We start from the raw sequence: 27754 nt of genomic DNA on the forward strand, positions 1-27754 counted from the left end.
CCGTTGGAGCGGGCTCGGGGAGGGGAGAGGGGGCGCGGCCTCCCGACCGCCACGTGACCGCGCCGGGCCCACGTGAGGGCGGCGAGCGGGCGGCGGTTGGCGGCCGGGCGGGGTCACGTGGCGCGGGGCGGGGCCGCCGCCTTCCGCGCGGGTCGCTCCGAAGCGCTGCCCGCCCGCCCGCGCTTTTCTGCCCGCCCGGCTCCCGCGGCCGCCATCGGTCGGGCCCCGCCGCCCCATGGCAACGGCGCGCGCCTGAGGCCCGGCCCCGAGGGGGCTCCGCGCCCCGCCATGGTGGGCAGGCTGGCACTGGCCGCCGCCTCGCTCCCCGACAAGGACGGCGACGGGCAGGTGGGGCAGGGGGCGGCCGGGCCCGGCCGGGGGAGGCGGGGAGCCGGGGGCTGGGAGGGTGTGGGGGTGCGGGGGGCTGACAGCCTGAGGGCTCCGTGCGGCCCTTGCGGACACCCTCTGGGTGCCTTCAGTTTCTGAGGCGCTCGGCGCAAGGGGCCTTCCAGGGCAGGTGCGGTACCTGGGGGCTGGTGGCATCGCCGCCCCTGCTGTGTTGGAGGCTGGACGTGGTGCCCGGGGACATGGCTCGGGGGGGCGTTGTGGTAGCGATGGTTACAGCAGCTGATGGTGAAGGGCTCATCCAGCCTTAATGATTCTGTGGCCTCTGATGTAGCAGCTTCTGTATTTCAGGCTAGAATAGCTTTTGAAAATGGAGATATAGTTGATGTGCACGCAGCCATAGGGGGCTGACATGGGTTCTTTGAGTGCTTTGTCCTCCAAAAACATCCCAGTATCACAAATGTGTGCTGCAGATTCTGCACTGCTCTATGTAATCTTACAGCATCTTAGCTTTTAAAAACTAAGATTTATACGAAACTTTTTTTTTGTAGCCATGCAAGAAACGGCGAGAGGAAGATGCTTCTGTCAAAACAATCACAAGGTATTTCTCACCGTTAGCAAAAACAGGGGATAAAGCGTTGTCACCGCCAAAACCCAACAATATACTGGATTATTTTAAAAAGACATCTGTACCTGAGAAAGCTACGGTACCAACTGTAGCTGGAGAAAATAAAGCACAGTTTGATGCTGATGATAAAGACTGCAAATCACATCATAAACCAGCTTCAAAGCTGAAGAGGAAAAGGAAGAGAGTTAACTTAAATAACAAACTGAGAGAGATGAAAGAACCTGAGAATGAAGGTCCAATAGAAATTAATTGTGATGACAGCAGAGAAACAACAGAGATAAAACAAGATAGTGATGATTTCATTGCTACCTGTACTTTAGTTGACCAAAACCGTGTAGGAGAATCAGCGGAAGATAATATACAAGGTGAGAACTTCTCAGATGCAGACGTCTATGGAAAAAGTGTGAAGAAAGCTGGCTTTGAAATAAATGCAGTAAAAAACAGGATAAGAAAATCGAGGAAAAGGAAGCACAAAGTATATGTGGATTTGTCTGAAAGTCTTTCATTTGAAAACCAGCTGAATGAAGAGTGTAAAAAGGAAACTAAAGATAACAAAATGGTATCTCCTGAAATAGTGGAGTGTGATGCTATTACTATTAGTGACTCGAGCTTTGACATGCATACAGATAAGGCATCGCAGGTAAATAGCAGTACAATAACAGTGTCATTTGAGGACTTCTTGAGGAGTCAAGGAGAACATAACGTAGATCATCTTGAAGAAGGCACAAAGCCAATGCTGGATGATTCTGTTACACCAACTGAAATGGACAGAAGTGGTAGTACTAGTGACCCTGAAAAGGGTGAGGAATCTCAACAGGTACCGCTTAGGACAGTAACCGTCCTTGCACAAGTTCATTCCGTTCCCCCAAAATTAGCTTCTTTAAATAGGGAGCAAAAGGGTTCTATGAAAATAGCTTCAATTTTTTTGAAGCAGAAAGGATGTATAGGAGAAAAAGAAAGTAGCCCACCCCTTTTGGAAAGTGAACAAACTGAACACATTACTCAGAAAAGAAAATCCAATGTTGTCATTGAGGAAGAGGAATTGGAGTTAGCTGTACTAGAGACTACAGGATCAGATCCTTTGAAGACAAAATCTGCTCTGGAAGAGAGGCATCAGTTTATGAAAGCATTCAGACAACCAACATCAGATGTAATAAAAAGTGGAGTTAAAAAGGCACCTGGAAAATCAAAACAAGTAACTGGAAAATCTTCAAAAGACAAAAAAGGATCAGAAGGTGACATTGGTTCAAATAAGGAATTAGAAAGTGGAGTACCAGAAGATTGTGTGGATAAACATATGCATTCTCGTTCTGAAAACCATAGAACTAAAACCAGAAGACCTAAAAAGTTTCAGAAAAAGGGAAACAGAAGAAGAAAGGCTTTGGAAGCTAAGGAAGAATGTGCCTTAAATACTAGTGATTACAATGAAGAAAAGGATTCAGGAGCTAATCTTCAAACCAAGGAAAACAACTTGGATGTAAGAATTTCATCAAGTCCAAAAGTGAACAAGTTGAGGAGGAGTCTGAGACAGAAGAAAGATGACACATCCAAAACTGTTACACCTAAAAAAAACAGAATGAGAAATGCCTTTTCTGAAGATGAAAGTGTCTGTCCTTTACAGACTTCCACACCAAAAACAAGCAAGCAATCCTTGAAAAAGAACATGTATAAGGCTGAGGTGATTACAGTGCCCTCTGATGCAAACAGTCCAATAAGGTAAACATTTTAGAATATATTCTGGCTTTTTGTTTTCCCAAGTATTGTAAGAGAGAGGCAATTGTGAGTTAACTGGAATGCAGCTCCATGAATGCTGACTGTGTTGGCTAATAATACAGAAGAACCAAAGTTGACTATAAATGTGCTTGAAGTGAAGACTTGGGGGAGAAGGGGGACACTAGCTGTTGGGGGTTTGCTTATGTTTGCAGCACTGCATTTCTGAAGTCTTTTGAAACTGAGGTTTTAGAGTTAACATTCCTTTCATTAAAAAGTCATAACAGCACCTAATGCTTTTCCCTAATTAGAATGAGGTTTACGCGGATCAGTGCAACTCTGAAATCAAATAAAGGTGAAGCAATGAAAAATGAAGAGTTAAACTCGAAAAATATAAAGGTAATGTATGTAACAGTTTGTTTCAGTATCTTGTAATTTACTACGTGCAAAGTAATTGTTAACATCCAGTATTGCATAATAGTCTAGTGTAATGAAGTACGACAGTTCTTAGAAGCCCAGTGGAAAGCGAATATTACTGTGATTTACTGCTTTTCATAACTGAACAGAGAAATATGAAAAAACAGTATGCTCACGTTCTGCAGCTTCTCAAGATGGGACTTCATGTTTTGGGTGTAGCAGAACAGCTTATGCTTAAGAAAATCACTGCCTGTATTTCACTTGTTCTATAGACAAATTGGAGGATCCCCTTGTAGGGCTCCCTTTTGAAAAGTATTGATATCCTCTTAGTTTATTCCTCCTTTCCATTCTTTCACTTTCGTACTGTTACAAATTTTGATTAGAAATCATGTGCTTTTGGGCATGAAAGATAACATTATTACTTAAAGATATTGCTATTAATTGCTAGATATTCTGATCGTTTTATATTTTAATAGATAAGCTCTACCTCTAAAAACATATCCAAAGCAAAACAGCTGGTTGAGAAAGCAAAAGCTATACGGCATAATAGATCAAAGGTCAACGAAGACTTACCGACTCCTGTGAGGCGCTCATCTCGACAGCAAGCTCTAGCTGAAAAGAAACAATTACAAGAAAATGAAGTAAGCCTCTATACTTTGTAGTGGGGGAAAATATTCTCAGGTTCTTACAACTCATGTAAGCAGCAAAAATGTTTCTTGCAAACGTTTCTTCTAAAGTATCAAATAAGGTAGATAGTGATAAAATGGTCCAGGGGATGTCAAATAAGTAATGCAACTGCTGGACTTGGACTGGAAAGCTCATCCTAATGCAGTTCTATAAAATGCACCAGATGGGCACGCTTCAGAAGTGACTGCCTCTCTTACCTAATGGACAGCAACCTGTCTGTTTCAGGTGTGTATGTTGCAGACATCTAAACTTAGAGTAATTCTGGCCTTTGTTTATATATTGGGCATCTTATTCTATACGCTACTTCTGTGGAAGCAATGCTAACAAAATTGCTGCATAATCTACAAATGCTATTCAGTAACTTCTAAGCTCTCTAACGCATTTCTTCACTTTCCTCAGTACCAATCAGTAAATTGTATCCTTAATGAAGGAAGAAAAATTGTTTCCCTTATTAATTTCTCTGCTTTCCATCTAGAAACCAGCAATAACTATACAGTCAAGCCTGAGTAATGCCACTACTACAATGCAGAATGTGAAGCAAAAGAATCTTCGGAGCTTAAATGATGTCTTGGGGAAAAAGTCTAGAAATATGAAGGCTTCTAAGAACTCAAAAGGTAATTGGGTTTTATTAAATCTGTTTTATGACATTTATTGCCTGTTTTTATTTTTATTTTATAAATCTGCCTTTGTAGTACATTCGACTTTTGATTTATATAATATTCCGATATACGCTTCTTATTTTTATGACCTAAGTAATCTCTGCACTGTTCACTCACAGGCACTGTTTTGTCTTTTTTTTTTTTTTCCCCCCTTCCAGGGAAAATTGTATTTATTTTAAAACCTAGTGAAATATAACTGCCAATAGCATACTGTGCTTTGTCTTCCACAATTTTAAGGATTTTTTTAATACAGTGATAAAATAACTAGAAATATAGCTCTAACGAATTGTGATAAAATACTAATCTTTTCCTTTACTCATCTTTTTCCATAAGAAAAAGGAGTTTTTCTTATGTTATTAAATTGAATGTATAGATAGTAAACACAGAAGCCAAGTTACAATTGAGACATTATGAGAGAAATAGACTTGTACGTCAGCACTAACCTAATGATTTTTTGCTGTCCTTTTTTTCTGAAGGAAAACTGGCATATCCATCTTCATTCCTAGCCAAAAATGCTCAAAAATCTGCAGATGAACCAATTGTGATTTTTGATGAAAGCAGGTCAGTTTTCAAAATTGCAGTTGTTTAAGAACCAAAATATATTTCAAGGTGACCCTAACGTTTTCTCATGCTACAAAGTTAAGTGCTTATTGACATGTGATGCAATAAAAGCAATTTTATTGAGAGTTGGTTCCTGAACCATTGTTGAACCATTTTAGATGGCTGAAAATCTAGTTGATGACTGATGTAAAACATCCTAAATAGCATTCAAAAATAAAAATATCAAGAGATTAAATTTAGTGTTAGAGATTTTTAATAACAAAATTCAAAACTTAACTTACTGCATTTAAATTAACTTTAGCAGTTCTTCCAGGTTGCATAAACTCATGCATAGAAGTGAATGTGATTGAGCCTGAGATACCAGGTAGTCCTAATGATTTTCTTCAATTTCTATTTTCATTAAAGCCAAGATGCGTCAGAAAATTCTCAAGATGATGATCAGTTCAGATCAAAACGTGAATTCTTGATGAGTGGTTTGCCAGAATTACTGAAAAGACAGATCGCAAAGAAAGCAGCAGCAACAGAAGCATATTCTCTTGCAAGTTCATGTTTTAAGACTGTTGTCCATGTACAGCAGAAGGATGACTGTAAGCTTTTGTTCAGTTATTGATAAATGTATTTGACTTTAAGTAAATCTTTGGGCAATCCATTCAGAAATGAAAAAAGAGCTTACTGTTATGACTGGAATAGTTAACGGTTCCTTCTTGTTTTGCATTGCAATAAGAAAACAAAACTTACACGCTTCCAGTCAGATGCTTAATAAACAGTTTTCAAGTTAAACTGATGTAAAAGTAATGTATACACTTGTGGGTAGAGATACAATGCTCTTAATGTTCAATCAAACAAGTTAGTCTTTCAAGTTCTAATTTTGAGAATAAACATAATGTTGGACTGAATGGGCCAGAAGGCATTTCCTTTTGACAAAGACAATGCTTTGAGGGAGTGTGCTACAGTGTTTTCTGTCACACCCTTACAGAAGAACCAGAAGGCATAATAACCATTTAATGGTTCATATTTGCAAACAAACCAACTAAGAAACAAAATCCTGAGGAGTGCATCAGTCCTACAGAGGTGAAGGCAAAGGCTGTTATTTAGAGTAAGCAGATGCTGGGACCAATGTACTGGAGAAATGTATGCAAAAATGTGCAAACTTGTTCTGCTTGTGGGAGGAAGAATTAGCAAAGATAAGAAGCTAATGCAGTGTAAATTAAATAAGCTTGGCTTTGATATGAGCAAACACTATTACACCTATAGCTTTCTTTATTACTGTGGGATGGCTTTGTCTGTGGTGTATCTCTGTTTTGTTACCACGTTGGTTTTTTTTTTAACGCTTTTTTGTTGTTTTCATTTGTTTTCTTTTTCAGGTCATCCAATGTGGAATTTGAATTCACCATTGTGTCCTCTATTAACTAAGTTAAAGAAACTGAGCACTGAGGTCACTGATGTCACAAAAATCACCATCTCACTTGGTGAATTTTCCACTGTGAAATCAGAACTGACTGGAAACTGTTCTGCACCTGTGGTGAGTCATTAAAAATGAAGGGTCTTATTACAACAAAAAATGAAAAGAAAATTGGAATGTGTTGCTACGTGGTATGAAATATGTTGGCGGGGGGGGGGGGAAAGCAAGTACAGTTTGAATCTGTATCAGTCCTGGAGGTTTGTTTGTTTGCTTGTTTATTTTCTTTTGTGGATGTGTGCACGTGCACTTTACCCCTAATGTGTTGTAATGCTAGGCAATTCTCAAGGCTTTCTGTTAATCTCAGGTCTTAATAAGGTAGCTACTGATCTTACCTTAAATTATGCAAAATTGTAACTGTTATTCTACATAACATTTTCAAGTGGCTTTTTATTTTGTATTGCAGTTTTCTGGTCACCGATCAGTTTTTCCTGATGCAGTCAGGAAAGGTTTACTAGATGAGATTGTGTCTTCTAACTCTCAATTTCCTGTGAGAAAATACCTTTATGCGTTTCTGAGAAGACAAACGGAGCGATTGCTTTTTGAGAATAGTATACAAGGTTAGTAATCTACATAGGAAAAATAAAATATATCAACATTCATAAGAAGGCAAGCTGAATCTTCCAGAAATATTACAATAAATAAATGTCCTTGGAAGAAAACTGGTCCACATGTTTTAGGTTATCTTGACCAATTTTTTTCAAATATGGTTTGAACAAATGTACGGCTGTAATGGACAGAACTTGAAATTGTAAAGAGGTGTTTTTTTCTGGGTGTTCATGTTGTTTGGCTTTGTGGTTTTGTTTTTTTTTTTTTCCTTCATAGAAAGCAGAGTTGGTGCTGCAAATTCTGAGGTAATTCAGAAACATTCTGAGAACTGGAAGGAAACTAAGAGGAAAAGGAGAGAAACAGAAGACCACAAATCGAAAAGGAGAAAACAAGTTGAGGGTACAGAGAAGGAATTAAAATCCAGAGTTTCCAGGAACCTCACTGCTCCTGTGTCTGGAGGAAAACAAGCAGATGCAGCACAACCAACACACTTTGGGAAAAACAAGAACCAGAAACCAGATATTATAATAGGAGACAATGAATATTTATCAGAGCCAAATACACTTTCAGGTAAATCTGTGCTTCCTGTCTGGTTTTCATTCTCTCCGTATTCAGGGAACATATGTCAGCTTTCTATGCTGATGGAAAAAATCCTGTTTTGTCTCAATATTTTACTAGACTTGAGTAATGGATAATACTCAAGATATCAAGAAAATGGATAATGCTTAAATTATCACATTTTTTTTTTTTTTTTTTCCCCTGTAGGTGTTGAAAAGGAAGACGTGCTCTGGACAGAAAAGTACCAGCCTCAAGACTCCAGTGAACTTGTAGGGAACAGGAAAGAAATTGAAAGGCTACACAGGTCAGAACCATACTTAAAATACCTCAAAATATTGTACTACTTCTTTATGTTAATGAAATTGTTAATTATTTCACACTGTGCTTGAGTAAGACTTAAAACGTATATGTTTGTGTCCTTTGACTTCAAGAAAGTTGGAGAAACAAATCGGCAATTGGTATGGATAGTTTTTTGGTCATGGTTTCTTTTATAGAAGTAAGTTGGTATCTTGTATAGTAAAAAATTAACACATGAGAAATACTACATGAGGCTATCAGATAGGATACAATAATGCTTTTATACATCTAGTAAAAATCAGTGGTTTTGGTCGGGTTATTTTATGCTTGCATGTTAGAGATAGGAACTTGTCAGTACTTGTCTGTGCTTTCTACAGGCATACTACGTACTATAAATATGCCCAAGCCTGATCTCGTTGCAATACATCTACTGTTGATGGTAATATAGTATTTAAATCCTTGTAATCTATTGTGGGTTTAGTTTTATCTATTTGTGTTTTTCAAATTTTCTATGGTGGTTTAAGTTCTTCTTGTGACTCTTGCACAAAGTATAATGATGCATCTTGCAATCAATGCTATGAAATGTTTTCCACAGTTTAAATGGTTTGCTAAGTGACTTGGGTTTTATACTAATCAACTAATAGAACAGCGAATGAAGAAGGAATTGGTCTTTACAAAATAATCAAACCTTGCATATTTTTTTAATTGGAAGAGACTCATTAAGTTTCAAAGAGGGAGATCAGCCACATATTTTCCTTGAGTTTTGTTCTGTCCCATCCGAATTAGATCTATTTTATTCAGCAATAATTTTTGTTGTTTTTGTTCTCTGTTCCTTCCCTTTATAGCTGGTTAAAAGAATGGAAAAAAAGAGCTGATTTGGAAGAAAAAAGAAATCAAAAAGGAGAAAAAGAGGACAAAGAACACCAAGGTGCTGATAGTTTGAAATAATATATAGCTTCTCATTAAAGTTGGCATTACAATGACATGAATTGATAATGATTTGAACAATATTTTCCGTTTCAAATAATTTTACAGATTCTTTAGACAGCCTTGATTTTAAAAGTAATGAATCTGATATTGAGGAAGAGATCAACCTCTGCAATACAGTTCTGATAACTGGCCCACCGGGAGTGGGTAAAACTGCTGCAGTGTATGCTTGTGCTCAGGAGCTTGGTTTTAAGGTATGTGGAGCTTTCTTGACAGTGCTATTTTTCTTATTTGTAATTAATGGTATAAAAACATTTGCAATACAAGATATCTATTTAATTTATTTATTCATTTTAAATGCCATTGCAGATATTTGAAGTCAACGCTTCTTGCCAGCGCAGTGGTAGACAGGTACTGTCTCAACTAAGAGAAGCTACTCAGTCTCATCAAGTGGACAAAAAAGGCATTAATGCCCATAAGCCTTGCTTTTTTAACAGCTGTAGCAGTGCAAAGTCACCAAGTAAGTTTCATAGTTATATATGTCTTTTTAGGAACTGAGTTTAAAAAAAAAAAAATTTAGACATCAGTTCTTTAAAGAAGATAGCAAATGTCAGTTCATCTGGCCTCTGTAACAATAAGTGCTCTCCTGGTTAACACAACTACACAACAAATTAAATAATGACTTTATAATGACTCTTCAAAAATGGACTTTCGATTCTCAGGTTATTTCTGTAGTGATAGATTAAACGGTATGACACTTAATAGGAAGTTGAACAGAAAGCATTCCCTGGACATATGAAAAGTAAAATATACATAAATTGTTACAGTAAAACTGTCATATGCTATAAGCAAAACTGCAATTTCCTCTACACTTGCTTGAGAACTGTCAGTTTGAGATTACATTTCAAGCTTAAGATTAATATAAAATGTATCTTGCAGAAAAAATGTATTCTCCGAAGAAAGTAATTTCACCAAGAAAACCTCCACTGTCACCAAAAGGAGCAGGATTAAAACGAAACTTGCCCCCTAAAACACTTGCAAACTATTTCAAAATGCCTTCCAAACATAAAGGTAATGATGGAACAGTAACATCTCAAGAAAAAAATAAAGGTAGGTGTCACTATTTAGTAGTTATCTTTAGAGATAGAAAAGCTCTACTGCACTATTGTATACGTGGAGAAAAGAATAGAATTTATTACATTTATTACACCAGCTACTGGCAGGGATGATGTAGTGCGTCTCTGATACACTTGCCTACATAGGAAGTAGTTGTCATTCTGTGTTAGAGGAGAGTTAACTAATGTACAGGCTATTTGAAGTTCAGTAGGCTCTCTAAAGGTGGTTTGGTTTCTTTGTGCTTTTGTGTTGTTTCTTTCTGGTATTTTATTTGAGACTCTGAATTTTAGTACTTTGAAAGATGTGCTAAAATGTTTGAGACCACAAATGTTGGAAGGTATGTTTCCAAATTTTTCATGGGATCAGATAGTCTTAAATGCAGGTTTTTAGAAATGGAATACTGTTTTTGGACAACTAGTTATTTTGAAAAAGCAGTATGGAGGAGCATGTGAGCAAAAGAGCTGGATAGATCTGAGGCAATGGAGTCTAATCTGAAAAGGATGTTGGTGTAGGTTTTCTGAAGCAGTTTATGCATAGGATGTTTTGTAAACCACTGCTTAGAGTGCATATTAAATGGTTTAAGTCCTTCATTTTCTGCTCAGTTCTTCATCAATCTGCAGGAAGTCTTCAGAGTTCATCTGAAGAAAAAGATGCTCAAATTAAGTCAACAAATAAAGAAGTAGAAGGAGGAGAACACAACAGAAAAAGCGCGACATCTCTCATACTTTTTGAAGAGGTAAAATACAGGTGAAACTTACTGATGTGAGCAATACATCCCTTTTTTGTTTAAGTAATGTAACTATTTCCTTCCTACTTGGGACTTGTAGGTGGATTGAAGTGTGAGGATTATCATCTTAAAAATGAATTCAGTTCCCGAGTAGTTTTATTAACCAGACTTGAATAAATTTGTTAAAAGATAACGTAACTATCTATACTGTCTATCAACAGTTGTTCACTGTTAGAACAGTTTGCAGGATTCTACTAATTCAATTTCTTTGACTGTCAAAAGTATTGTTTTTGTTTTGCACTACTTGCCTGCAATGACACTTTAAAACAGGCACTGTTAGCACCTCAGTAAAGTACTTAAGCCTACATTAATTTTTTTTTCTTTAATGTCTTACATACAAATGTAGTTGAGTCTTAAACCAATAATGCAAAGCTACAGCCAGGAATGTCATTTCAAGTAAATAAAGGAAGTATAGCGATGTTTGCTAACTGTGGGCTGATCCTACAGATCACTGGTGCAGTTCTATTAAAAAATACTAAAAAGCTATCTGGATGTTGTTTTTTATTAAGTTATCCTGAGCAACCTGCTCTGTGTGACATAGCTTGCGGGGAAGCGGGGAGTTGGGCAAGGTAATACCTGGAGATCCCTTACAACCTCAGCCAGTCTCTGATTCTGTGAACTTGTGCACAAATGAAATCTGTTCTTGTTCAGTCTTACTCTGTAGTTAACAGTTTGACTGCATTTACAGCTTGTAGCTACTCTTAAAGCTATTGGTATCTTGCATGTCATTGTGTTTTCTATAGGTAGATATAATATTTGATGAAGATGCAGGATTTCTAAGTGCAATAAAGACGTTCATGGCAACTGCAAAGAGACCTGTAATTCTTACTACTAATGGTGAGTAGTGCTTGCTTCTGTAATTACAGGCAGAAAAACCTACTTGAATTCAAATATTTAAATGGGAATGGTTGATCTAAAACCTAAAATTTAAGAGACTGTAGAGTATTTCAAGTATTTGATTAAAGATGCTTCAACTGTCTACTCTAATGGATAAATAAAATAATTTGTTTTGAACATATCATGACAGTTCACCGATATCTCTTTATCTAGATCCAACATTTAGCTTAATGTTTGATGGCTACTTTGAAGAAATCAACTTCAGAACTCCTTCCTTGGTAAGTCTATGCTTGGAAATGTAGATGATGTCCTAAGCAAGTAGTTGTCAGCTGATTTAATCTTGAAATTTCAATGTTGGTGTAGGTTTATATCTATCTGATGGAATATATCTTTTAACAGAAGACTGTTTTGGTTGTATGCGAGAGTATGTAATATGTTTTCATATTTACACATAGAATTTATTATTAGCCTGGAGGATTTATTTATCTTAACCATTTAGCATTTGAAAGAATTATAGGAAGAACATCTTTATCAGATCTTAGAAACTCAGGTTAGTAATTTCCTAGAAGATATCTAATAGCCTTGATCTGAAGCCTGACTGTGCCAGTATCAGTTTGTTCATTAAAAAGTAAAAGAACTAGAAATATTATGGGTTATTCCTTTAATATTATCACTGTCATCCTGTTACAGCAAATACATACTTGCAGCTATGTATTCTATAAAATAAATAAATATATGAGCATCAGAAGGAACTAGTTCTTGAGAAGGGAAACATTTTAATGCAAAAATTAAAATTCTTTGAGATAACAGAAAATACAGATTGGAAAGAAAAAAATATTTATGGTGGATATAGTTAACTAACACCTGCTCAATAATTACAAAAAACGAGCTGTATGCAGTTCTAGGAACATAGGCAGAATGTGTTTTTTTTTGTTGTTTTTTGTTTTTTAAATGAGTTAAATTTTCTAAACTCAAATTAATTATCTGACTTGGACTATTTGGAGCTGGTACAGAATTGTGCTGAGGTTTTAATGTAACTAATTTAATAAACCCTAATCTTTTATGTTTAAAATATATATATCAAGCATAAATAGAGTAACTTCTGTTTTACAGTCCTGACTGGTAAGAGTTGTTTTCAGTGTTGTGTTTTTATTGATACATTTTTCTTTGATTTAGATAAATGCTGCAAGCTATCTGCAAGCGCTGTGTTTGGCTGAGAATCTACGAACAGATGTAAAAGATTTAGCTGCTTTGTTAACCACAAATAACTGTGATATCAGACAAAGTGTTCTCTTCTTACAATTCTGGGTTAAAAGTGGAGGTGGATACTTGAAAGACAAATGTCTGGCACTTCACGGTATGTTGATTTTATTTAAAATAAAATAAAAATTAGATTTTCCATCTTAAGATGACTTTAAATCAAACCATTCCTAAAGTGCATGAATAGATGGTAACTTTCTGTAAGATTTGTAGAGATTTAGGTGGGTGTCTTGTGTTGTCAGGATTATTTTCTTTGCTACTTCAAAACTTCTTAGCGTACACAAGGGTTTATAAATTTGATTACTACTGCATCTCATCATGATCCTTTATCTCCCTTTCCTCTTATGAATAGCAAAACTGGACAAAGCAGGGACCTAGTAGTTGTCTCCCTTCAGCTTAGAGTTTGCAGTTCTTTATAATTTATCAAGTTGTGGGTAACTTACCTAAAAGAAGCAGAATGGAAAAAGAAGAAAAAATTGACAGCTAGCAAGGAGGAGGAAGCCTGAAGGATACAGGAAGAGTGTCCTCAGGAAGTGTGGGTGTGATAGAGAGAGACTACTGGAGCATAAATGGAAGAAAAGACTATTTCTAATGGCTGCTTGCAGAGAACTGAGAGTTGGGCAGATTGACGCTTAAGGAGACAAAATGGGTGTGATTAATGGGGCAATTTTTGTTGCTATATTCATTCAGAACTGCAGCAAGAGGCAACAGCTACGGTATTTGTGAAAGGAATTGAGACCAAGGGGTAATCAGTAATTTTATGATGCAGCTTTTTTCAAGTGAAGCACGTTGTTTTTGTGCAGGAGAAGATGAGACGAACAAAGCAAATCAAGTAATTAATGCTGAAAAGGCTACTGATTCAGAGATAGAAGTTTCTCAGGCTGATGCACCTCTTCAGGAGTTTCCAAAATGCGACGCAGGCTGTGTAGAGACATTGCTTGGCCTTAGAAATATCCTGTTGCCTTCAGAAGATTTGTTTACATTTCTTAAGGTATTTTTGTTGATAAGCTAATACTTTGAATAATTGCTAGATAATTGTGTAACTGTCAGTATGAATAGTATCTTAAAAGCAAATCTTTTTGAAAAAGTTGGTTTTAGAAGTTATGGTATGATCTAGTAATAAAGCAAAATGCAAACTGGGGCAGTCTGCTGCAAGCCAAATAGTCCTTTGCCTCTGAAGTATAAAGACGGGAATATGAGGTTTTCTGTAGTATTTTTTTTAACACTTGAATGCATGATTATTAAACTTAGTAATGCTTTTTTCACAACTATTCTACAGCAGAAAATCACAACCATGGAGAAATGGGATAAATTGATACAGCTTCTCACAGAATTCCAGCTGAAGACAGTGGATTTTATATACAGTAATCTCGAACTGCTTCTTCCTTTACCAGTGCATTATCTTTCAAACCAGTCTGAAGCCTCTAACTCCACACTTGAAAGGACTACCATAGTTTCTTCAAAAAGCAAATCTATTAACAGCCACTGCTCTGGAAAAAAATCTAAAAAGACAAAGAACAAGAAAAGGCTTGATGTATTGGATGATAGTGACTTATTTGACACTGAACTGAACTATTCAGCTGAATTCTTAAGTTTGCCAGCAGATAGTTCTACATCATGTGCTGAAGTGAATAGCGAGGAATCAAAATTGATGATGAATAGCGAAGGAAAAGACGTGAAAAATAAAACCCCAGCAAATGATAAAAGATCTGCTCTTGTTTGTCAGTGTCTGAATTCACTGACTGAATTTGTGGATAATATGTCTTTCTTGGATTGCTGTGTAAACAGTAACACCAGGGAGCCACTGGAGTTCTCTAAAGATGAAGGATTTAATTGGACAAATGGCAAAATCAAAAATGGTCTTTGTGATGAATTCAGTATAGAAAATACTGATTGGTGGAGTTCCCAGAGCTGTAGTGAAATAAAGGCAGCTATTGAAGCACTCAGTTTTAAGAAATGTTCTGTTAGTATTTCCCAAAAATTGGAAACCTCCTTGAGCTCCAGTAAAACACCTGAAAGTGATCAACTTGAGGGACTTACTATGCATATCTCAAACACAAGAAATTATGTATCCTTCAATCAGTCAGCTGATCCAAGGTAAGGCTTTGCAAATATTTCTGGAATACACTGCATATGCTTGTCAAGAAAAGCATTTCAGTGTGTAGGACTGTTTCAGTTACTTTATGTACAAATTCATACAGATAGGAATGTTCTCAGTATGTCTCAGAACAATGGAGTAAGTTGTTCACCTAAGTAAGCTTAAATTAACTGCTTGGCACTTGCTACGAAAAATGACTTTGTTTGAATAACCTGACTATAACATTGTTCAGGAATGGTGACCTTAATCTGGTCTACTTCAAAACAGCATACACACCATCACCCCAAAAAGGAGAACAAAGGAGTGTTTTTTTCCAAGATAGTCAGATGGACTGAAATTGGTTTTGCAAGTACCAGACACTCAATTTTTCATCCAGGGCCCCTTTGTATTAAAGGTGTAGGTGTTGCCTGATGAAGACCTAACATTGAGCAAAGCTATTGCATTTTTGTAAGTAAGAACCAAGAGGAGTAATGTCAAAATGGATCTGCCTAATCTGTGACCAAACTTAGCTGATATATCATGAATTATAGATTGGATCTGAGTCTGCTATTTTCCTGAACATCAGTCACAAAATGCTTTTTATTTTGAAGACCACAGATGCGCTCAGTTGTCTGACGGATAAACTAAACATCACATATATAACTAGATTGTGAAGACCTTGTCAGATTAGATAGTTAAGCTAAGAGCATTGGCAAAACAAACTACTGTCCCTTGTGTTTCTGCATAAGTGCAGTTTTGAAATGTTGTGTAAGCAGCATATGATCAAAAATTGCAGGTGTCTAATCCACTGAGAAGCAGTGTCAGACACCAGTATCTTTAACAGTTTTAAACCAGTGGCTTTGATTTTAAAAGAACAAAATGGGGATGATGATCTTGAACAAGAAACAATAAAGCTTCGTTCTCATTTTAGCATTCACGAAAAAGCACAGAAGAGGTTGGCAGTCATCAGAACTATATTTTCCAGAGCTCCTTTAAACCTGGGTAACAAGCAAGCTAGCATACTTGAATATCTCCCTACTCTTCGCAGTATTTGTAGGTCTGAGAAGATTAAAGAGCAAGGAAAGACTAAAAGAAGGTAAGTTTTTTTAGTTTTCCTAAATCCTGCTATGTTTCAGTATACGAGTTAGTTGTATTTTAATTTATTTATTTATTATAAAATATTTTGTAAAAATCTTTCTAGATGAGAAAGGTGGATATTGCCTCTCTAAATAGAAGTATTTTCTACAATTTGGAAATAACTTTGCCCCCTTATAGTTACTCTTACTTTTTTTTTTTTTTACAGGTTCTTGCATTATCTTGAAGGAATTCATCTCGAAATACCCAGACAAATGATACGCAGTCTGTCTCTAGACTTCCCTTAAAATTGCTAACACCAGAAATACATTGTGCCTAATGGTGGTTTTCTCACCATGTTTTTTTTTTTTTAAACACATTATTTTATTGTATATTCAGAGCCATTTGTATATTAAATTTCTGTAAGTATTTAAAATAATGTATATATCTATTGTCATGATATTGCTTTTAACAACTGAAGTGTTGGTGCTTGTCTAGTAAGTGCATTTAGAACATTAAATGTACAAATTAATCAGGACTTCATGCTATCTTTTTCTGTAATCTGTGAATCATGTAGCAAGAAGTCCTTTTTTTAAAACAAACAAACAAACAAAAAAAGACAACTTTCACAACTTCTACAGCAAAGTTGTTGTTTTTCTTTTTTTTTTTATACCTCACTCACCCATCACCAGGAGCTGACTTTAGTAAAAGAAGCTTGTTTCTTTCAGAATTTGCATAAGTGTTAAATAACACAGGGTGAGGCAGGAGCAGGGAGAGCAAGCAATAACTCTTGTGAAATGTAAATGACTGAGCAACTCCATTCACAATAACAAGTGGGTAGCAAAGTCTTTACGAAGCACTATGCCTTGATGTACATATATTTGTATACATTGGTTTCAAATTCACTCATTATTTACAGCTGGTATGCATGTTGATCTTAAAAGGGTAGAGGAATGATTACTGTAGTTCATGATGGACTTGGACATTAGGCAAGACTTTGTAAATAACAATTATTCCAGTGTTACTTTGATTTCAGTAATATTTAACTACTTCTAGTCTTGTATATTGTGTTCTATTTTTATACTTCATTTTGTATTTGGCAAGACTTCAGCCTGATTATTTGTGATTGAATCTGTTTTTATACAACAATAAATTTGTGACACTTTGCTATAGTTCTGGATATTTCTGATATTATATATGAAAAGTAATACTTTAATGTTTTTGGTCTATAATATTTATTTTTTTTTAACTGGAAATAATCTCAACCATGTTTTTTCTACCTTTTATATTGCAGTTTTACTGTTCTTCCTCCTCAAATTGAGATTTTTGCATTACAGTGCCATTCCATTTACCTCAATGTTTCTATAATAATGGGGAAGGCTATTTTCTAGTACCTTCTGTTCTCATCCTATATTTTTCATGTCTTAAAGATGTTCAGGAATGAGAAATATTTATAAAAATGGTAAATTATTTTAAGGATCTGCATTGTAGATAACCTTTATAGTTTACTCTTTCAGTAGCACAGAGAGTGAAATAAAGTGGTGCCTGTTAAAATTTTATTGGATTGTATTGTTGCATCAATGGTCTGAGTCCTGTGAACTTCTGAAAAAAATAAAGTAAAAGCGTATCCATTCACTGCTTTATAAAGGCTGCTAACTAAGGCGTGGACTTGCATATACTGGAGACAGGCCCTATAATGTGTTACTTTCTATTTTAGAAAATACAGGGGAAGACATAAATTAGCAGTGGGAGACAACTTACTTCCTTTTGAAGCTAATTCTCTGGTTCTAATAATTGCCTTAGGAATTAATTTTAGAGAATGCTCAGGCTGTGGTGGTATAACAGGAGTCCAAAAGGTAAGGTGGAATTCAAGCAGTTCATTCCTTGATGAGAGGCTTCTGTGCAATTACCACAAAAAAAAAAAAAAAAAAAAAAAAACCTCAAGCTATCTTTCAAGCTAATATACTCAGAACAGTTTATTTGAGCTCTGCTGAACTAGTCACTTTGCATTTCTGTGCATCAGGTATGAGCATCTTACTATTCTACTTAAGTAGTCAGAAGTTTAAACAGGGTCAGTTCAGGATTAAGAGACCAGGGGCTGAAGCAAGAACTGTGTATCTCTTGGATGTCAGAAGGCAGGTTTCTAGAAGGGGACAGGCTGGTCTTGAGGAAAAGAGAGGAAGAGAGGATTAACTGAGCCTAACCAGAAGACCTATTCCCCTGAATGTCTTCTACCTTTGAACCAAACTCTTTTCCCGCAGTAGTGTGCATCCTGCTTATTATTTCATACTGCACATTGAGCTAGCCCATGTGCCTTATGTAGTAGGACATGCACTCATGCTTCCACAGCATGAAAGTATAAATGTAGGGAAAAACTTCTCTTCGAAGCAACAACCACCTTCTCTTCCACCTTATAAAAAATCAGCTTCAGAAATCAGGGGAATGATAGGAAGATTACCTGGAAAGAAGAGACAACCCATGCCTGAGATCTACCTAAACAAAAGACTCTGCTGAAACTGGAACTAAAAATAGAGTTTCGAAATGACTACATCCTATTTAAGCAGTAGTTATTATTGGGTGTACAGTAATTTCAAAAGTATGCATGTTTATTTATAAACATGTTATTTGCTGGAATCTCAGCCAAGTTTGAAGCTTGTCTCGCTTTTTAGCATTATCCCATTATTGCTTTATAGAATACAAGTGCAAAGGAAGAGAAAAGGAAAAGGTGATGGATGAACTTAACTAAACCATCTTGCTACATCTCTTTTAACGCTCTTCTACACTCCCAGAGTATAGAAAAAAAGCTGCTGAGCTTTAGGTGTACCCTTGTGAACGTGTGATGCATTTATACTAATGCAGAGTAGGATGAAAGGATCCCTTTGCAAGACAGGGCTTTCACAAAGACTGAGATAGTCTGGAAATGGTGCAAGATAGTGACTAGGAGGCCTGGGAAGAATATTTACTTTCCTTACAAGTTGCAAAGGTGCACTGAAGCTGAGCTATGTGACTATGATATAGTATTTTAAAACAAAACTAGTTAATAACTAATGCTGTATTTTTTACTGTCAGGTTTGTATTTAGTCTTGAATATAAATAATTACTTGTAAATGTCAGGCATTTTCATATCTTAAAGGATTTGTAAGAACAGAAAGATTAAGCTAGCAAAAGATCTTCAAGGTATGGTTTGCAGGAAAGCTATGGGGAAAAAGAAATCCATTCTTATATTCTCACATGCAACAGCACTTAAAGCTGTAACTAGAGTACAAAAAAAAAAAAAACACAAACTATAACTAGAGTAAAATGAAAAATACTTGACATTTTTAATTTTCACTTTTAGTCAATTGCACTTTTAATTAGCTTTGCTGTAAATCTTTCCTTCATTTTAAAATATTGGGTCTTCTTCCTTAGGTTAGGAAAGTTTCCCGGTTACATTGACCAGTGACGTTTGGCTTTACCTTGCAAGAGGGGCATTGCCACCACGCTTTGCAGACCCTGACGTGCTGCTCTCCCTGGCTTCTCAGTGCAGCCCCCTGTTCCTGCTGGCAGCGGGGCGGCAGGCAGCCCCCGGGGGTTGTGCCGAGCCCCTGCCCGAGCCTGCCTGCGGTACGAGCGCTGTGGCCGGTACCCGCAGCCCAGCCGCCGCTCTGCTGCACAGCAGCCTTTGCATTTGAAAATCTTCCCGCAGGAGAAAGCCGAGCCTGGAGCGAGGCAGAGGAAGAGCAGCAGGTGCGGGGACGAGCCCTCCTGCCGGCTGCAGGACCCCGAGGAGCGGGCAGCTCGCAGCGGGGACCCCCCCTCGGTTCCGAGCCGCGCCGAACCCGCACCCGGCCCCGCCCTGCCCGGGGGCGCGGAGCCGCCGCTGGAGGCGGCCGGAGGGGAGGGCAGGGAAGGGGAAAAGAGAGCAGGGAGTGCCCCGCGGCTCGGGGCCCCGCTCCGCTTCCTCATTTTCCGCCCGGGGCCGGCGCCGATGGACCGCGACCGGCCCAAGGTGCCGCTGCTGGAGCTGCTGAAGGCCGCCGGCAACGGCCGCTGCGCCGACTGCGGGGTGGCAGGTGGGGGCTGCGAGCCCGGCACGGGGGCTCGGCACGGCTCGGCTCGGCTCGGCTCGGGGGCACCGAGCGAGGCGGCGGGGGGCCGGGAGCCGGCCTCGGCACCCCGGGGGGTTGTGGAAGCGAGGGCCGGGGGCGGCGCGGCCACAGCCCCCCGAGCCCGGGGGCTCGCACCCCGCGGTGTCGCCTCCCGAGAGCGGAGCCCGCGGCGGCCGGGGAGGCGCCGGGCAGCTGCTGCTGCTCGCTGCGATAAGGGAGAAGCGAGGCGAGGCGGGGGGAAGGAAATGATCGAGCGGGATGGAGTCCTCCGAGCACCTCGGGGCTGCTCCCGGCCCTGCTGAGTTGGAGGGAGCGGGCCCCGGACAGGGGGGCGGCTGAAACGCTGCTCCGCCCTTAGGTCAGCAGCAAAAGTTCCCACGATGAACTCTGAAGCTCAGCTTTCCCATCGCCGCGAGGCTGCCTGCACGGTCGTATTAATTTTTAAACAAATTCTCCGTGGAAAAGCTTACGGGTTTCAGGGCTGCCGTTTCACTGGGGAAAGCAGATGTGGTTCTTTTAAATACAAAGAGGTGACAGCCTTAAACAACGGGGTGGGATTTGATGAGTTAGGTGTGAAACCTGGGCTGTACATCAAATATGGTTTTTTTGCCCTTGCCGGTGGCTGTGCCTTTTCCCATTTATCCATGCATTCTTTTTGTTTGCGTCTAGATCCAGAGTGGGCTTCTTACAAACTTGGAATATTCATTTGCTTGAATTGCTCCGGAATCCATCGCAATCTTCCTCAAATCAGCAGGGTCAAATCCCTTCGGCTTGACTTCTGGGAGAATGATCTTATAGAGGTACAGAAAGAAAAGGAATAATTCACTTATTTTTGCCTGTATTTCAGCATAACCTCCTCTGACTCAGAATTCACACCATTCTCTATGAACAGAAGAACATAGAGCCAAGTGAACTCATTGGGTAACTTTAGGTGTTTTTTTATGACGTACTCAATCAAATTACACTGATAGGTGATTGTACGTTTAACAGCCGGCAGTATCTGCGTATTGTGGCTTAGAGGCCCACAGTTACTTCCAGCTAGTATGTTTTCTTTAGTAACCAACATGCCTTTCTTAAATATTGCTTCAGCCTCTCATTTTTCTATTGAATCGTGTTAACAATGCAATCACAATTTATTTCTAGGAACAGCTGAAGGTGGAGGAAGATCATAAATATATTTTCTCTTCATTCTCTTTTGTTATTTCAATTAACAACCACAATTGTGTGTTCCTTCCCATCTGGTTCAGAGCTGTAAACAGTGAAATATCTAAAATAGTGCAGGCTACAGTTCCAAAGGAAATGTATAAACTTCTGTGTAGACACGCTGAGAGTTTAGTTTAAGTTTTGTTTTACGCTCATAACACAGTATTGGTTTTGTAGTTGCATATCTAAGTGGAACTTATTTTGTATTTCAGTTTATGAAGAAGCATGGGAATCTCTGTGCCAAAGCTAAATTTGAGGCCAAAGTCCCCCCCTACTATTACATCCCCCAGGCCTGTGACTGCTTGTAAGTTGATGGTTTATTCAGTGGGGCAGACCTTTTCAGCTATCAAACTGCCGCTTTCCTCTACAGGTCTCTTTGGTTGGTTGATGAAAATAGAGTAGAGGCAGATCAGCTTTATCCATGTTTTCCTCTTTCAGGGTTTTAAAAGAACAATGGATTAGAGCTAAATATGAGCGTGAGGAATTTGTTGCCACCCGAGTCTGCCAAGATCCTTGTTCTGCAGGTAAAAGTTAGGATTGTCAGGGAAAAGGCTTTAAGGCCAGCAGCACAGTACTCTGGTTGCAACCTTGAAGATCTTTGAGGATGGCTTGCCATGTATGAGTTGCTGGACGTGCAGGCCTTGCTTTTGAGGCTGTAATTTTGAGAAGAAGCTCCCAACAAGTACAAGGTGTATTTAGCTTACATGTGTGATCTTACAGTTTTCTAGTTCTCCACTGATTCATTCCATTTGAGGTGAAAATTCTCAGATGGAAAAGAGGCTTGAAACTCTGTGGCACATTACCATGTAGATAAACAGTCCTGCTATAGTGCTGCCTTTGTCTGATGCTAGTCTTGGTCCCATATGCAGGTAGCCATGAAGGATTCCTCTGGAAGCGCGGGCGGGAGAGCAGACAGTTCCAGAAGAGGCGATTCCTCCTATCAGCAAGGGAAGGGATATTGAAGTACTACACTAAAGAAGTGAGTTCCCCGGCAACAGCTGGTTGTAGGTAGCTGGTCAACAACCAGCCTCAGACTCTACTCTTTACCAGTTGAAAATAGTATAAAGGGCTTTGTCTCTAGTTTTGCAGCCAGGTCAGCCTGTGTTTGGAGCAGCCCAGAAGTTTCTGCATTATCTGTGGTATCTTTCTTAGGCAATTGCTCTTTTGGATTTAGCCCTTTTCCTCATCCCTTATCTTAACCCTGCAGCCTCCTTTTGCTTAGTGAATGAAGGACATGGATACTGAATAGCAAGATGAAGAAGAGATCTGTTAGCAGATGCTACTTCTCACATTGCCAAAATATTCTGTCATCAGCTGCTGCAGTAACATCCTCAACGTCTCTCCCTTCCAGTGAGAATGTGTAGCTAATTGATCTCCAGCTGTGAGGTCGGAGAGAGAATATTTGCAGTGCAGACACATCGCTTTCCAAGAGCCAGCCAGCATTTGTGAAGGAAGGGGAGTTATCCTGTCTAACTGATTTTATGTGACACTATAGCTTTTATTCTTCAGGTATATCCAATTATCAGGTACTTCAGGATGCCTGCTTTCTGTTCAGTAGGGACCTAGTTCTCATAAATTATCTATCCTCCATTGCCTTCCTTGAGACCACTTTAATACAGTGATGCTTTTCATTTCACAGACCAAAGGTCCAAAAGCCGTTATCAGCATTGAGAAACTGAATGTGATGTTCCAGACAGAGAAAATCCAACATGCTCACGGACTGCAGATCACATACAAGACAAATGGTCAGACAAGGAACCTTTTTGTCTATCACGAAAGTGGAAAGGTGAATACCACAGAGATTTTGGAATGAGAAAGATTCTCTGATGTTGGATATATAATTTGGAATATATACCTGTTTCTGCAGGGTCTGATTTTCTCTGAAATCACTATGACTTGTAGAATATAGAAAGTTGCAGAATTTTACACCAGTAATTTTAACGTCTTGCTCCTGTTCTGTTGGGGCAGACAGGCTTCAATGGTGCATATGTTTAAATCTCTGTAAGGTAACTGTCTAATGGTTTTATATAATTCAGTGGTTTTATTCTTTGAAGCCTTCTTGACACACATGGAAAATATTGTTGCTCTGCATTATTTTCAAACAGACTGATAATTTTAAGTACATCTACAGGTTTTGTTAGATTTCTGTTCCTTCCTTGCCATAGTTCTGAAGTGTTTCCAGGTACGCAGGTGGTTAAACAATCCATAACTGAACCAACTGAAAAAGCCTCTGACTTGGGTTATTCCCCATGCTGAGGATGTCCAGGACCTTCTCGGACATTTAAAATTTTTAAGGTTAGCATTTAAAAATTATTTTGGAGGCTCGGTATTTTTCAGGTGTCTGGGACAAATTACTCTCTCTGGACCTTGGGGAGAAACTGCATCTTTGTAAAGAAATCAGAATGAAGGAGAAAGGCCTTTTTGGGAAGGCAGTGTTCTTACATGTTATTTTTGTCTTTATGTTTGTCTTTGCTGTTTTCCCTAGGAGATTGTTGACTGGTTCAATGCCATTCGGGCAGCACGTTACCATTATCTTAGAACAACCTTCCCAACTGTCCCTGAGTCTGAGGTGAGAACTGAACAGGGCTTGAAGCGGTCTGCTCAAACACAGCATGGGAAAACATTTTCTCACTTCTGCCAGAGCCAGGTGCTCAAACAGCTGCATATGGGTTTGGAAATGCCAGCTGTTTCTCTCTGGAGAAAGAGGGAGGCTGTCATACCAGGCTGTTCTTGAGACCTCCATGGTGGCTGTCCTCCAGTGTGCCTCAGCCTGGTGCTACTGCTGGGATTTGGAGGCAGTAGCTTTAAAGTACATGAAACTGGTACAGGTATCCGTGGAACTACTGCTGGACTGTGCGATGGCATTGGGGAAAAATAGATCTGCAGAGCAGATATGTAGAAACACTTGTTCAAGAAACAGATAGAGGCCCTACTTGAGAGAGAGGAACTCCATAATGCTTACGTCAGGAGGTAGTACTTTTGTTTCCCTTCTTATGTGAAATATCTGAAGCTCTTTTTCTCTGCACAGCTAGTTATGGATGAACTTGTGGAGAAAAACATCAATCACATCCTTAATCTTTTTTCCTTCTGATCCACTGTGGACATAAAAACTAAATCTTTGCTTTTCAAAGCGTATCTGTGTTTAGCCATACCAGCTGTGAGCAAGAAGAGTAACACCTTTAATCACTCATGCTCAATGTCTCTGTTAGTGCCAACACAAATATTCTTTAATACTCAGCTGCCTTAGAGATGGAATAAAGGCAAGTCTTTTAATGATAAACACAAGGAAGCAGAAGCTAATTTGGGCATCTGTGTTTTATCTCTTACTTTGACTTGCTGGTCATCTTTCCTGGCAGGAGTATTGGGTTCTCCAGCAAACACAAAGATGGTCTGTCCCACATTATTCCTTCCCTTGCATTGGGCATCACTGAATTTTCTTTTTATTCTGTGGAACTAAGGTCTTTCTAGGTGGAACTAAGATCTTTTTCAGAGCAGCCAGACCACAGCCAGGCTACATACAGTGCCAAATTAGTAGGTGAGCCTTGGAATGGATGGAAGCTGCAGAAGAAAAGGCCACACAAAAGTCTGCGTGTGGTTCTCTTAACGTGTAATCTTGCAACAATTTTATGTTCCTTCTTAATTCAGACTTCCCTTTACTGAGCAGCCAAAAACAACCCTAACCATAAAAGCCAAAATTGACGCTGATTTGCCTTGAAAGAAACAGAACAGAAAAGCAAGCTTGAATGAGATGGCAGACCTTTTTTTGTGTGCATTCTCCTAGCTTGTACCCCGGATCACAAGAAATTATGTCAAAGAAGGATATATGGAGAAAACGGGACCAAAGGTAGGTCCAGCTTACATGCATAGTAGTACACAAACAGGATTCTTCTGGAAGGGGATTATTTGATAATGCTATAATCGTTTACTAGTAAGCAATTTCTTGAGTGACTGCGTGCTTCCTGGGTTGATAACAGACATTGTTAAGCCTGTTGTGTTCTTGGGGTCATGCTGTATTTTGTGCAGGAAAAAACAACTGTGAAGAAGGATCCTCCTTGAAATGTAAGTGAGATGGATTGGCTGGCAGTGGAAATGCTAAGTACTGTTGGGCAACACTGAATAGGTTCCTGTGTCAGTTGCCTGCTGACTGCAGCTCTAGAACTACAGCCACCTCTAGAACAGAACATCACATGATAACTCCCTTACTTCCCTATTTCTCTTGAAGTCAGTAGCAGAGAAGTCACATCTGTTTATAGCAGCAAATTCTTAGGTCTTAAGCCTATGTTGGGTCGTGGGCTTGTTTGTTTTCTTGTGGGAAGTTATTTGGGCTGCTGCTTCTTGGAACATCAGAGGGAGATGGGGAGATTTCAGGCTCTGCTGAAGGAGCAGAGAAAGAGCAGAATTCTTCCCTGGGATTTTTCTTTACCAAACTACCATCTCCTTGCAGCAGAAGGAGACCTTCAAGGTGCGCTGGTTCAGCCTGGACTGTCAGGAGAGGAACCTGCTATACTTTAAAAATCCACTGGTAAGAGGGGTGTATCCCCCAAGCCCCTTCACAAAGGTGGGTGGGAAGAAGGGGTCTGTTATCTGACTCTTCCAGTGGCTGCATAAGACAGTGGGCTCAGTCTCAAGAGCTCATCTCCCTTATAGGTTGTCATCTCCCTTATAGGTTGATACCTTTGAAGCTGAGCAGTTTGGGAACTCTGTCCCTTACAGTGGCTGTGAGGAAGATCTTAGTCTTTTACAAATAGCTGCTAGCTTCCTGCTGCCTGTCAGTAGATCAGTGATCCCTCCACACATCCCCAGCTCCATGTCAAAGGACAGAACAATGTCTGCTGGAGCTGTACTATCCGCTGGCTAATGACTGTCTTCTGTTTCCTTCTTCCTAGGATGCATTTGCACTGGGCCAGATTTTTATTGGAAGGAAGGATGAGGGCTACGAAGTACGAGCTGGCTTGCCCCAGGGAGTCTGTGTGAAGAAGAGGAAACCAGGGATCACCATGGTCACACCAACGCGAGAGTTTTTATTTATATGTGAGAACGATAAGGAGCAGAGGGAGTGGATAGACGCCTTGAATGGAGTCATTGCCCAGCCTTTGACTGGTTAAGACCAACAGTGAGTTCTGGTGAACTGCACTTCTTGGGCTCTGTTCAGCACTGGTCTGCAGCCTCTGTGATGTTCAAGCCCCCTCAGTGACTACCACAAAGGGCTTCCTTCAACAATTGAAGGCACAGGGAGGGTGGCAACAGAGAAACAAGTAAGGTGGAGTGCAGATATTCGAAAATGATCTGTGTCTCTGCACAACCTTCCTCTAAAGTGCCTTCTGTCTTCCTTCCCTTCTCTGCTTTTGAGCAGAGGAGGCCTTCCCAGACTGATGTCGGGATAAATCGGCCAGTGTTCCCTTATGGAAAAAAAAACAATGTCAGTGGAGAAAGTCTGACCACAGAGGGCTAGCATGAATTTCCTTGAGGACTCATGCAGGCAATGTCATATCAGATCCTCCTTTTCTTGCTTTGGTCTGATAGCAAACCCAGAAGGATGTACTTGACAATCCACCCGGTGGCATACAGTCTGCCAGTGAATGTGATCATCTGTTACATGAGTGCATAGAATGAGCGACCAAGAGGCAAGACATCACCACCTACCAAGATGATGCAGGGCATCCTGTTGGGTAGACCGAAGATATAAATTCATGCTGGGATAATTGGATGAATCTTTCTCAGGAAGGAGCACAGCCAGGCAGCTATAGTCTACCTGACTGCAGCTCCTATCCAGATAGGGACATGTTTGTTTTCCATGGAGTGGTTTTAATGCCTTTTACAGTGTTAAATTTCTGTCACAGAAATTGTAAAAAAATAAAAGTCAAGTTTGAATTGTGGAGAATACTGTAATGGAATCACTCTAATGACAGATGTCCCTAGCTCCTTGCTTTCAACAGTCTCTGCTATTTGATTCTTTTATGAGTGGCAAATGAGACATGTAAAGACTTCTTTTTTCTTTTCCAAAGCAACCCCACACACTGCCTCAGTCAAGACATGAGTTCAGGATGAAGACACACTGATTGGTGTTACCTCCAAAAAACAGCTAAAGCTTTGGGTCATTAGTTCACTTACTGAATTTGATTAGTCTGAGCAGTGAAAGGTAGAAGTTAGTTTTAAAAGTGCTGTCTTCCTTGGCTTGTTTGAAGACACTCAATGTATGAGGACCAGCACGGAAAGCACAGAGTGAGTGCCTCCTGATCAGGTGCTACGTACATCCATTATGCGCAGGAATGGGTGAGGATTTGCACTGGCTCACAGAGGGCACTGAGTGTTTTTTTGCCTCACAGCCAAGCCCAAGATTTGGTTCTACCAAGAAGTCAGTCATTCAGATATTTAATTCTTCTTTTCAGATTCCCTTAGTTTGCAAATCAAGCGGAAGTCTTGCAAACTAAGCTTCTGGTAAAGCTTCCACCTTTTGCTGTTGCTTGCCAGCCAGTCTAAGGCACCCCAAATAGTTCTACAGAAAGAAGGAAGTA

The 27754-nt window shown here is 39.5% G+C and overlaps 2 protein-coding genes across 4 annotated transcripts; both read left to right on the plus strand.

The window, feature by feature from the left end:
- Window positions 1-142: 142 nt before the first annotated feature.
- On the plus strand, window positions 143-17935 carry ATAD5 (ATPase family AAA domain containing 5). Of its 3 annotated transcripts, none has more exons than XM_082774784.1 (23): window positions 143-348; window positions 897-2689; window positions 2995-3082; window positions 3577-3741; window positions 4263-4401; window positions 4923-5007; window positions 5413-5594; window positions 6372-6529; window positions 6873-7026; window positions 7292-7585; window positions 7781-7877; window positions 8716-8798; window positions 8906-9051; window positions 9167-9317; window positions 9737-9907; window positions 10516-10649; window positions 11444-11537; window positions 11751-11815; window positions 12714-12894; window positions 13601-13788; window positions 14077-14894; window positions 15806-15970; window positions 16178-17935. In XM_082774784.1, the coding sequence occupies exons 1-23, from the start codon at window positions 289-291 to the stop codon at window positions 16254-16256; spliced, it is 5490 nt and encodes a 1829-aa protein (XP_082630910.1). In that variant the 5' UTR covers window positions 143-288; the 3' UTR covers window positions 16257-17935. The 3 variants fall into 3 exon arrangements, with proteins under 3 accessions (XP_082630910.1, XP_082630911.1, XP_082630912.1); XM_082774785.1 differs by having other exon boundaries at window positions 14080-14894; XM_082774786.1 differs by having other exon boundaries at window positions 10534-10649.
- A 1884-nt stretch (window positions 17936-19819) lies between these two features.
- On the plus strand, window positions 19820-27134 carry ADAP2 (ArfGAP with dual PH domains 2). Its single transcript, XM_082775236.1, has 10 exons — window positions 19820-20000; window positions 20706-20836; window positions 21452-21543; window positions 21678-21763; window positions 22109-22218; window positions 22879-23025; window positions 23725-23808; window positions 25021-25083; window positions 25684-25761; window positions 26126-27134. The coding sequence occupies exons 1-10, from the start codon at window positions 19916-19918 to the stop codon at window positions 26342-26344; spliced, it is 1095 nt and encodes a 364-aa protein (XP_082631362.1). The 5' UTR covers window positions 19820-19915; the 3' UTR covers window positions 26345-27134.
- Window positions 27135-27754: the final 620 nt, after the last annotated feature.

This window comes from Aythya marila (genome assembly GCF_965140915.1).
Source record: "Aythya marila genome assembly, chromosome: 18".
In the NCBI taxonomy this organism is placed as follows: domain Eukaryota; kingdom Metazoa; phylum Chordata; class Aves; order Anseriformes; family Anatidae; genus Aythya; species Aythya marila.

What these genes read in the sequence shown, in the direction of transcription:
- ATAD5 (XM_082774784.1), top strand. Translation starts at nt 289, where the DNA reads ATGGTGGGCAGGCTGGCACTGGCCGCCGCCTCGCTCCCCGACAAGGAC. An exon ending in TTTTGAGAATAGTATACAAG is followed by an intron (nt 7,027 to 7,291) that starts GTTAGTAATCTA and finishes TTTCCTTCATAG; the next exon opens with AAAGCAGAGTTGGTGCTGCA. An exon ending in AGAGCCAAATACACTTTCAG is followed by an intron (nt 7,586 to 7,780) that starts GTAAATCTGTGC and finishes TTTCCCCTGTAG; the next exon opens with GTGTTGAAAAGGAAGACGTG.
- ADAP2 (XM_082775236.1), top strand. Translation starts at nt 19,916, where the DNA reads ATGGACCGCGACCGGCCCAAGGTGCCGCTGCTGGAGCTGCTGAAGGCC. An exon ending in GGGAGAATGATCTTATAGAG is followed by an intron (nt 20,837 to 21,451) that starts GTACAGAAAGAA and finishes TTTGTATTTCAG; the next exon opens with TTTATGAAGAAGCATGGGAA. An exon ending in CCAAGATCCTTGTTCTGCAG is followed by an intron (nt 21,764 to 22,108) that starts GTAAAAGTTAGG and finishes TCCCATATGCAG; the next exon opens with GTAGCCATGAAGGATTCCTC.